This window comes from Phyllostomus discolor, chromosome 1 (genome assembly GCF_004126475.2).
Source record: "Phyllostomus discolor isolate MPI-MPIP mPhyDis1 chromosome 1, mPhyDis1.pri.v3, whole genome shotgun sequence".
Taxonomy (NCBI): Eukaryota; Metazoa; Chordata; class Mammalia; order Chiroptera; family Phyllostomidae; genus Phyllostomus; species Phyllostomus discolor.
This window is the reverse complement of record NC_040903.2, coordinates 156,420,770-156,433,087: the sequence shown is the minus strand read 5'-3', so window position 1 is coordinate 156,433,087 and position 12,318 is coordinate 156,420,770. Positions and strand designations below refer to the sequence as shown.

Genomic DNA, 12,318 nt, shown 5'->3' with positions numbered 1-12,318 from the left:
TTTACATTCTTTGGGTCTCACATTCCTGATTTGTAAAATGTGAAGGTAATCTATGTGATATCTATGATTCCTTCTAACACTATAGTTCTAAGGGATACTGTTTTGTTACAAAAAAAAAAAGAAAGGAAAGAAAGAAAATTACAAAGTGCTTTGCAAATATACAGAGAAATGAGTCTGTTGGAAATAAATTTGTTTCACAGAAAGCCATTCTCTGGCTAATATATAGAATTAATCAGGTCTGTTAGGCAAAGGATTACTGTCTTTGTAATAAACCATAGTAAACCTTTGTATATACTATAGGACTTTGTACATATGATGTTAGAGTATTGAAAAGTATAGTGGTTTATACGGCCAGGTATTCTAAGCCTTGAGGCAATGGGAATTAGATGCTATTAACATCAATGACATATTCATTAATTTATCTATTTTCTCTGTCCATTTGGTAGTTTACTGAGATGGAAAATGGAAATCTGATCATGTGGGCATTTTAGCAACACCAGTCATTCCTCATACATAAAGACATTTTTAAATTATTTTGTTTTTCCATTTTCACTTTGTTCTTTTTTAAATAGCAAGTTAAAATTGAGGAAGATCTTGAAAGAAAAGCTATTATTCAATGATGGCCACTGCTCATTCAGTGCCATCTGCCTTGTTTTCTGGATTAGAAACACATCCTAATTTAATTGAGGGGCCTTGTTTATAATGTATGAGTGTATGTGTGTGTGTGTGTGTGTGTGTGTGTGTGTGTGTAAAAGAAAGAGAAGGCCTGGGACTTTTAGATTTCTTCATTTTTCTTCTTCCTTTCTGCAAGTAGACATTTGCTCAGTTTTAGGAACATGTCCAATAATTTTTAGGCCCTCTTTCATAGGCTTAATTTAATGCAGTGTTCTGTGCATAATTGCTCCCACCAGGGGTGGAAAGAGATTTAAATAGAAAGCAATTAATCATTTTACCTTTTTTTCATTATTTGTATTAGGAGAGCGTTATGTACCTGGAGTGGGAAATGTGACCAAAGAAGAGGTCACAATGAGAGAAGTTATTCACTTGCTTTGTATTGAACCCATGCCACACAGTGCCATTGCCAAAAATTTACCTGAGAATGTAAGACCAGTTTTCTTTTTCACTCTATTCACTTCAAAGTGGGATAGTTTTTTTTTTTCTTCTTTTTTAATTGGAAGCTACTTTGAAGTTTTAGGAAAAGTTGTTTAGCAAATTATGCAGTGAAACTATCACCATTCATTCTATAGTGGTATAAACTTTAACTTGGGGCTTTTGGGCATTAGGAAACATTTTAAAGACATTCTGGCTATTTAGGAGACATATTAGAGCAAAATAACTATAATAAATTTCAGATAGTGGGCGCTATCCGAAATATTGAGATTATTTGGGTCTTCTGAGAAGCAGATACCAAGAAAAAACATTGAAGAATTTATTAGGAACAGTGCTTAGGAGAGGAAGGGGTGAGGAAGCTTCCAAAGGCTGGGGTATGCGGACCATCAGACTTTGATTTGAGTCTGATTCCAGGTGAAGGAAAGAGGTAAGGAAGGTTAGGTAGATGTGTCCTAGACTGCTGGAGAGTCTAAAGAAGGTTTTTTTGTTTTTGTTTTTAATTATATTTTATTGATTATGCTATTGTGGTTGTCCCAATATTTCCCCCTCTGCCCCCCTCCACCCAGTACCCCCAACTCTCTTAGGCAATCCCCACACCTTTGTCCATGTCCATGGGTCATGTGTGTAACCTCTTTGGCTACTCCATTTCTTATACTGTACTTGACATCCCCATGGCTATTCTGTAACTACCTATTTGTGCTTCTTAATCCCCTCACCTCTTCACCCATTCCCCCATACTCCACTCTCATTTTTTATCATCTTTTTGTTCTTAAATAAGTCATATAATAATGGTTTAGTGATGATGAACTCTGATAGTTTTTTTCTTCTCTGGGAAGCTCTTTAGATGCCTTCTGATGTCTCCCAGAGTGGGCCTAAAATAGTATCCCTTATTTCCTCTAATTGGAGATCTGTAGGGTACGTTTTCATGGCTGCCATGGATGATATTTATGTTTTTTGTATATACTGGTATTTAAATAATAGTTCTAAAGGCTACGAGTGTTATATTTTTTCCCTTGAAATTTAATTATGCATTAGAACAAGGATTTTTAAAAGGAAATTGAACTTGTCTGTACTATCAGGGCTATCCAGAGAAGTAGAATAGAGATAAGCTTTGACTGTTGGTCTTGTATCTGTTTCTAGCCTCATTTTAAAAAATTAATTTATTTTTCAGTTATTGGTGACATACAATATTATATTAGTTTCAGGTATACAACATAGTGCTTAGACATTTATATACCTTGCAAAGTGGTCACCCTGATAAGTCTAGTTCCAGTTTCATTGTTAACTAATTCTTAAACTGTAACCATTTGGCATATCACTTGTATAATTACTGCATATCCATTCACCAATTTTATAATTATGAAAACATTTTAAAATCAATTTAACCATATTTTGCTGTCTATAATGATCTCCCGTGTGTAATGTGCACCCACTGTTTTTGGCCCAGACTTTCAAAAAAAAATCTTTTGTTTTAATTTTTTAATTCGATTTATTTATTTATTTATATTTAGAAACAAAACCAATGATCATATTCCAGGGTATTATTTTACATATGGGTATTGTTATTGCTTTCTGGAGTTATACTTTTAACTCATAGGCATAAATAAGAGAATTAAAAACATTTATATAGATATGAAATTAGTGCTACCAATGTATAATGCGCATCCTTATTTTTCCCTCAAAAATTTAAGCAAAAAAGTGCACATTATACAGGGCAAAATATGGTACTTGCATTTTCCTTAGCATCCTTCTAAGCAATAATAGTAGTGAAATAGTAGGCTTGATGTTCTGAATTTTTTAAAAACATATATATTAAAATAAGTGAATATTTAAAATTTAAAAATATGTAACTGTAATTTCACATACTGCTAGTAATATACATGCCATACTATGTTAAAAAAAAGAAGCTTTAAGGTATACCTAACCTTTCACTGCTTACCCCAAGTGTGTGTGTACATGTGTGTATATATATATATTTTTAAAGATTTTATTCATTTATTTTTAGAGAGAAGGGAAAGGAGGAAGAAAGAGAGGGAGCAAAATATCAACGTGTGGTTACCTCTTGCATGCCCCCTACTGGGGACCTAGGCCACAACCCAGGCCTGGGAATCAAACCGGTGACCCTTTGGTTTGCAGGTTGGCTCTCAATCCACTGAGCCACACCAGCCAGAGCCCAAGTATATTGTTTTAATGGAGTCTTTCTTTCTTTCTTTTTTTTTTATCTTCACTTGAGGATATATTTATTGATTTTGGAGAGAAAAGTAGAGGGGGAAAGTGGGATGGAGGAAGAGAGACAGAAACACTGATGTGAGAGAGAAACATCTATCTGTTGTCTCTCATATGGGACTCAATCAGGGATCGAACCTGCAATATTTTGATATACAGGACAATGCCACCCAACCAGAGCTAAGGAGTCTTTCTTAATTTTTGAAAGACTGTAGGAATCTATAATCTTAGTTTAGTCTTGACTAGGTCCTTATCATGATTTTACAGTACTTCATTAAAAAATCCTTGTTCATTTTGGCCAAGATGGAGACATAGGTATATACACTTTGCCTCCTCACACAAACAAAAGAAGGACAACAACAAATTTAAAACCAAAAAACAACCACAACTGCCTGAAAATCGAACTGTATGGAAGTCCAACAACCAAGGAGTTAAAGAAGAAACATTCATCCAGACCAGTAGGATGAGTGGAGAGGGCAGCTGGGACAGAGAGGATATGCAGCAAGATGGCAGCTGGCAGTCCCACATTTGCATGTGGACAAACTGGTAGGATCAACTGTGGATCAAGATACACCACGTAATCAAGGGTTCCAACATGGGGGGAAAAGCCTATAAACTTCTGGCTGTAAAAATCTGTGGGGGGGTTGCAGTGGTGGGAGAAACTCCCAGCCTCACAGGAGAGTTTGTTGAAGAGACTCACAGGGTCCTAGAACATACATAATCCCACCCACCCAAGAATCAGCACCAGAAGGGCCCAGTTTGCTTGTGGGTTTTGGAGGAAGTGACTGAATGCTGGACAAGAGCAGAGCAAGTGGCATTGTTCCCTCTTGGATCCCTCTCCCAAATATAGTGCTATAACACAACAAAGTGGCTTGTCCCGCCCTGGCGAATACCTAAGCCTCTGCCCCTTATAACATAACAGGTGCCCCAAGACAAAGAAATATGGCCCAAATGAATGAACAGATCCAAGCTCCAGAAAAACAACTAAGGAACGAACAAATAGCCAACCTATTTATTAAATGCAGAGATCAAAACACTGGTAATCAGGGTGCTCACAGAAATGGTTGAGTATGGTTGCAAAATAGAGGAAAAAGTGAAGGCTATGCACAGTGAAATAAAGCAAAATATAACAAAAACCAACAGTGAAGGGAAGGAAACTTGGACTCAAATCAATGATTTGGACCAGAAGGAAGAAATAAGCATTCAACCAGAACAGAATGAAGAAACGAGAATTCAAAAAAATGAGGAGAGGTTTAGGAACTTCTGGGACAACTTTAAATGTTATAACATCAGAATCACAAGGTGCCAGAAGAAGAAAAGGAAGAACAAGAAATGGAAAACTTATTTGAAAAAATAATGAAGGAGAAGTTCCCTAATCTGGCAAAGGAAATAGACTTCTAGGATGTCCAGGAAGCTCATAGAGTCCCAAAGAAGTTGGACCTGAGGAAGCACACACCAAGGCAAATTGTAATTATATTACCCAAGATTAAAGACAAGGAGAGAATCTTAAAAGCATCAAGAAAAAAGGAGAGTTACCTACAAAGGAGTGCCCTATAAGACTGTCAGCTGATTTCTCAGAAGAAATCTTATAGGCAAGAAGGGACTCAAAAGAAGTATTTCAAGTCATGAAAGGCCAGGACCTACATCCAAGATTACTCTATCCAGCAGAGCTATCATTTAGAATGAAAGGGCAGATAAAGTTCTTCCTAGGTAAGGTCAAGTTAAAGGAGTTCATCATCACCATGCCTTTGTTATATGAAATGTTAAAGGGACTCTAAGAAAAAGAAGATAAAAAATATGAACAGTAAAATGACAACAAACTCACAGCCATCAATAACTGGACGTAAAAAACAAGAACTAAGGAAACAAGTGGAATAGGAACAGATTCACAGAATTGGAGATCACATGGAGGGTTATCGGTGGTGGGGGCGGAGAACAAGGGGGGAGGAATGGATAGGGAATAAGAAGCACAAACAGTAGGTACAAAATAGACGGGGGGAGGTTAAGACTGGTATAGGAAATGTAGAAGCCAAAGAATTTATATGTATGACCCATGGACATGAACTAAGGTAGGGAATGCTTGTGGTAGTGGGGTACAGGGCAGAGGGGAATAAAAGAAAGGGAAAAAATGGGACAACCTTAATTTCATAATCAATAAAATATAGTAAAAATGTTAAAAAATCTTTGTTCAAAGAAAAGCTCAAGCCAATTAGAAAAAATATATGTAATAAAATTGCAGAAGCCAGAGTACATTTGGTCATCTACATAAGTGTTTTGCTATAGACCCTATTTATTTTGTTATCTTGATTTTAGGAATTAGTACATCAAGGGCATGTGCTTAAATGGTTTGGGTTATGAGCATACCATGTAAAGAAAGGTTCTTAGCTTTGAACTATTGATTGTGTATGTGTACATACATTTAAAGGCCAACTTAGACAAGATTTCTAAGCAGTTTATATATGGCTCTTACCTCTGTTAAGAAATTGTTCCCTCCAAAGAAAGCTAATTTGGTTAGAACTAATTTTTAAAATTTTTTTATTTATTTATTTTTAGAGGGGAAGAGAGGGAGAGAAACATCAATGTGTGGTTGCCTCTTCCATGCCCCCTACTGGGACCAGGCCCACAACCCAGGCGTGTGCCCTGACTGGGAATCGGATCAGTGACCCTTTGTTTCACAGGCCAGTGCTCAATCCACTGACCCACACCAGCCAGGGCTAGAACTAATTTTTTATATTGGAAATTGATCTTTTATTTATTGTGTATGAAGTACTTCAGGAATATTACTGAAAATGTATTTTTGTTCACAGTAAGGAAAGAAAAAGTCATTACATGAAGGTAAAAATGACAAAAATATTGTTTCAACAGGAAAATAATGAAACTGGCTTAGAGAATGTCATAAACAAAGTGGCCACATTTAAGTAAGTACTTAATGGTTATACTTATTCTGAGAGTAGAGGAACTTTATTCTTGTACTTTGGATACTATGTAGAAGTTCTGAAGTTCTTGCCTGAACTCCCAAGAACAAGAATACAGATTAGAAGGAGAACAAGCGACAGACAGTAGGCACTTAGTACATATTTGTTGAAGAAGTGAGTATTTGGGGCAGGTGAATGAGAAATACCTGTATGTGTGATATTAAGTGACTTAGTACATCATAAAGAAACCTTTTCCCTAGTCTCTCCCCTCAACTAAGTCATGATTTACTTATTCTATAAATGCTTGTTTTTCTTTTTTTAAAATCCTCACTTGAGAATATTTTTTAATTGATTTTTTTTTTTTGAAGAGAGGAAGGGAGAGAGATATACATAGAGAGAAACATAAGTGTGAGAGAGAAACATTGATCGGTTGCCTCCCATATACACCCTGACTAGGGATCAATCCTGCCACCTAGGTATGTGCCCTGACCAGGAATTGAACCTGTAGCCTTTTGGCACACAGGATGAAGCTCCAACCAACTAACTGAGCCACCTGGCTGGGGCATAATTTATTTATTCTAGAAATTTATTATAGAAATTTTATTCTGTTAAATTTATTTTATAAATTTTCATTTTATGTATTAATTTTAGACTTTAGTAGGTTCATTTTTGTTTTGTTTTGTTTGTTTGTTTTTAAAAAGAGTTGTTAGTGAACCTGGAGCAGATTTGATACATAACCAGTTTTAAATTTACATATTTTAATTTAATTTGGAAATGTTGCCTCATACACATGTGCATGAACACCAAAAAATGGCATGCAGCAGTTGTCCTAAGGCAGCAATTTTCAACTGATATGCCACAGGAATTTGTTATGAGTTTTTATTTACTCATGTAGCAAGTGAGTGGGAAAGAGAAAAACATCGATTTGTTGTTTCACTTATTCATGCATTCATTGATTGATTCTTGTATTCTTCTATGTGCCCTGATTGAGGATCCAGCCTGCAGCCTTGGCATATAAGGATGATGCTCTACCCAACTGAGCTACCGCAGCCAGGGCCATCAAAAATGTCTAAAACATGCAATACCTGGTCACTTAGGGGCACTGATCTGTTTTCCCTGAGATTGTCAAAAAATAGGACACCAGCCAACACAACAACAGCCGTCTAGTGTGAAAAAGTCAAAATTATTCTATTTTTTAGTCAGATGGGCAAAAAAATGTATATTTTTTGATGTTCCACAGAATTTTATAATTAGTTCATGTGTGGTATGAAAGATGAAAAAGGTTGAAAATCTCTGTCCTTAAGGTAAAACACAGTCACCTTAAACTGTTGTATTTCCACCTAAGGTTGAAAAATTGTTTATCATGAAAACCCTTAGTGGGTTTCAAACAGTATTTTATTATCCTTCAGTTCTTCGAGATCTATAAAATGGAAATAAGATTTTAAGTGGGTAAATTTTTGAAATTTAAAAAAATCAAAACTGGTAGGGAACTTGTAGTTATTATAGTATTGTATTTATAGGTAAATTACTAGTTTCATATAACTTTGAAAATATGATATAGCTTTTTTAGTGCTCTAAATATGTTCAATGAAATATTTGAATTAAGAATTAGATAGAAATAAAATGCAGTTTAAATATGCAGAGGAAATATTGTGTACTCCTTTTGGCCTTGATGCTTTTCCTAGTGATGTATAGAGGATTCAGCACTCTATTTTTACCTACTGTTTGCTGAGGACATGATGTCTCACTACCATTTTAGATTTGATCTTAAGATAGTAAAATGTGCTTTAGTTGAACATACAACCTTTAGGCTTCAGAGGCTAAAGAAGAAGCCTTAGGGATTTATGAAGGGTATGGTGTAAGTTCTATGTAGTATAAAATAAACTTCCTCAGCTTTGTTTGAATTCTGTAATTATGAAACACAGCTTAGCTGTTGTCAGGACTTTGAGCATGCAGTGTGAGTTTTTAGTTTTACTGTTGGAACGAAATTTCTCATTTCAATTTAAGCAAGCGGAATGAGATATAATGACATTTTCTTCCTCTAGATTTTGACTTTTAGATTAATTTTTAGGTTCTTATTTTGTCTGTATTCTATACTTCAAGAACACTGCAGTTCATCTCTGTATTTTCTATTTATTTAGGAAACCAGGTGTATCAGGCCATGGAGTTTATGAACTGAAAGATGAATCATTGAAAGACTTCAATATGTACTTTTATCATTACACCAAAACACAGCATAGCAAGGTAGGAAGAGGTGTCCCCTTCAGAAAACAAACCGAAAATGCTTTATGCTCTCTGACTCCACAGAAAGATTTCTAGTTTTTCTGTAGCTTCCTACTGGTTCTCATTAATAGCAAGCATTATCTCACCCAAGAAATTAAAATTGAATCATTAATATCAAGAGTAGAGGCAATATTCAAATTTTCACGATTATGCCAGAAACAGACTCTAGGTGAATATTATTGACTGAAACAGTGGGCACTAATTCTTGAGGAGGGATATTACCCACCTATTTTGTAGTGGCCTTCCTTAGGACAGACATTTTGTTTCTAAAACAAGGTAGCATTTTGAATATACACTTCAGTATGTAAAATATTTTGGTAGGTTGATGGATCTTTCCTGCCTGCTTCACAGTATTCCATTTATTTCATGCTTGACAAGCAGTATATTTAAAGATAGACTTTTTTTTTAAATATATAGGCTGAACATATGCAGAAGAAAAAGAGAAAACAAGAAAACAAAGATGAAGGTAAAAAGTGAGATTCTGAATTGACTCATTTTGACTCTTTTCTGTGGTTTTGTTATCAGCCAAGTGTGTAGTGTTTTGTTGTTTATTTAGAGTGGGTAGTTAATGCAAGTGCGAAGAACCATTTGTTTCTTATTCACATACTAAGATATGGCTTACATCAGTGGTGATAGAATTTTAAATTTATAGCAAATGGAGTTTATTTTTGGATGATTTACATAGTGACTTTTTTTTGACATTGATGTTTTCAGTGCTTTACACATAACAAATCATGTGTTGTTTTTGCATGTAATGTATGATTTTGACATTTGTAATTTAGCATGTAGAATAACCCCAATGAAAATGTACCTGCTTATCTCTTCTTCCATCCATCTCCCACCCACTGTAGCATTACCACCACCACCACCTCCTGAATTCTGCCCTGCTTTCAGCAAAGTGGTTAACCTTCTAGATTGTGATATCATGATGTACATTCTCAGGACCATATTTGAGCGGGCATTAGACACAGATTCTAACTTGTGGACTGAAGGGATGCTCCAGATGGTATGTATATTCTGAAATATTTTCTCTACTTCAGCTGTTTTCTCTACTTTATAGAGTTCATGGTGGTCTGGAGAAGATTCCTGGTCTAACTTTCCAACTTGAGTCAGAACCTCAGCTAGTGCACCTGAGACTCAGAAGTCATCATAAACAGCTTAGGTGTGGCAGAGATTTTCTTAGTGACACATTCTTGTATTTTTAGCTTCCTTATTCTTGGGAACCATTTATATATTTTTTAAAAGCCTGCTTCTAATAATAAAGTGGTATGTGACTATTGTATCATAATTTTCTCTATTTTTTATTTCACTTGTTTTATGAAGAGACAGAATAACAGATTTGATGACACACAGGTCTAGGCTTGAATCTTCCATTATCCCATGTCCTGTTAGGAGGAATGGGTAATTTTCTCATTGGTAAAATAGGTATAAGTGTAGTTATTTCATAGAATTTTGAAAATTAGCTCATTAAATGAAAAGCAGGTATTTTTTTCTTGATGCTATTATAGACATATTACTTGATAATGTCACCTTTGGCAGCTGGAATTAGATATTTATTTTAGCACCTACCTAACTAAATTTTCTTTTGTCCTTGGCTGTTGTTGGTCTGGAGGCTCTAAATGCTGTCATACTATATGTGTATCTTAACTTTTGTAATAATAGTAAATAAATGCAGTAAAAAATTTTTTTATACTGTATGGCTATATTTGAAGTCAGAAGTTAAAATTTCTCTCCCTGCTTCTCAGTGCTCTACCTGGGAGATAAGCACTGTTAAAGGTTTGTATCTTCTGAAAATCATTCTACATTAATGTGTAGAGACCTATCTCAGTCTTAATAGCTGCATATTCCATTGTATGGGTATCTATAATGCCTTTAACCAGTCTCCTATTAATAGATATTTATGTTGCTTTTAGGTCTTTGTATAACAGAGAACACTAAAATGAGCATCCTTGTGCAAATATCTTTGTATAGTTAAATGAATGTATCTATCATACTGTTTCCTAGTACGGGATCTGTATCTTTACATTTTTGATAGATATTGTCAAATTGGCCTCCAAAAATGTTATACTAATTGACTCTCCCATCACCAGTGTGGTGAAAAATGCCTGCTTCTCAACACATTTGGTATCTTTTATTCTACTAAGTGCTAATTATTTTGCCACTCTATAGGTGAAAAATAGGAGATCATGCTTCAACTCACACTTCTTTAATGTTAAGTGAAGTTGAACATATTTCATATATGTATTATTTCTCTTTCTATAAACTGCTGGTTTGTAAACTTTACCTATTTTTTACCAACTGGATTGCTTATTTTTGTACCTTCATTTAAAATATATTTACTTGAAGAAGCACAATTTTAAAGATCTTTTCATATATTTCTCCTTTAGGCATTTCATATTCTGGCATTGGGCTTACTAGAAGAAAAACAACAGCTTCAAAAAGCCCCTGAAGAAGAAGTGACATTCGACTTTTACCATAAGGCTTCAAGTATGTTTTAGTCTGAGGAAATGATAATGTGTTCTTCTTGCACTGTCTTCAACATGGAAGAACAGGATAAGTTTAGATTACATTTTTATTAAATGCTACCGGATTAAGACAGTTTTCAGAGCACATTCCAGGGATATAGATTATAAGACCAAGAAGAGAAAAGCATCTTATTTCTGTTTACACACTGTATTTTTTAGATCCTTAAAGACATCATAAATCTATTCAGTTTATGGATATAATTGCTCCCACTTTCATATTTTTGGAGTTTTGGTTCTTATTTAAGTATCTTTTACTCGACAGCCATGTGGAAGACAGATGAAAGACAGATTACTATGAGTAGCTTTCACTTAGCAGTCCCAGTGGAAAATAAACAAACCTAAAGTAATTCAAGTTTTTAAGTTGTTTAATTCAATACTTAGTATGTCACGTAATTGCAGATTCTTCCATTAAAAACTTAATATAGTTAAGGGATTGATTGTAATCTTTGGTTATCAATGTGAATGACAGTAACTATAAATTATAGTTTATACATAATTATGGAGATATATATTGTGATATGTAATTTTTTATGTTTTAAAAAAGGATTAGGAAGTTCGGCCATGAATGCTCAGAACATACAAATGCTTTTGGAAAAACTCAAAGGAATTCCTCAGTTAGAAGGCCAGAAGGACATGATAACATGGATACTCCAGGTAAACCTGGAAAATAACTGATTATATCTTGGTTTGATTATTTGAGAATCCTCTGCTTTCCTCCAAAATTAAACCACTATGTTGTTGTGAGATCGTTTACTACTGATTTTTTATGATCACTCCTATGTTTTCATATTAGTTAATTATATTTTCACTATGTTTTAGTGAAGTGTTTTTCCTTTTTTTTTAAAGATGTTATTTATTTATTCTTAGAGAAGAAGGGAGGAAGAAAGAGGGGGAGAGAAACGTCAATGTGTGGTTGCCCCTCGTGTACCCCACACTGGGGACCTGGCCTGAAACCCAGGCATGTGCCCTGACTAGGAATTGAACCAGTGACCCTTTGGTTTGCAGGCCAGTGCTCAGTCCACTGAGTCACACCATCCAGGACTTAATGAAGTTTTTTTAAAAAATAAATCAAAATATGTCACTCAGTTAACATACATTGAACCTTACTCTGTGCTGTGCTCCTTTCTAGACTCTGAACGAGACAGATAAAGTGCTCGCTATCATGGAGCACACATACTAATTGAGACACAGACAATGAACAAGAAAATACCAGGATAATGCAGATGAGTAGATGGTAGCTTTAGATGGGTAATCAGAAA

At 34.9% G+C, this 12,318-nt stretch overlaps 1 protein-coding gene across 1 annotated transcript in view; it reads left to right on the top strand.

Annotated features, from left to right (window-relative positions):
* The window catches only part of UBR1 (ubiquitin protein ligase E3 component n-recognin 1), a 126,317-nt gene that overhangs the window by 63,656 nt on the left and 50,343 nt on the right, over positions 1–12,318 (top strand). The window contains 7 exon segments of the mRNA XM_028507958.2: positions 977–1,101; positions 6,202–6,254; positions 8,393–8,495; positions 8,952–9,000; positions 9,386–9,540; positions 10,922–11,021; positions 11,604–11,713. Coding sequence (XP_028363759.1) covers positions 977–1,101; positions 6,202–6,254; positions 8,393–8,495; positions 8,952–9,000; positions 9,386–9,540; positions 10,922–11,021; positions 11,604–11,713 — 695 coding nt within the window.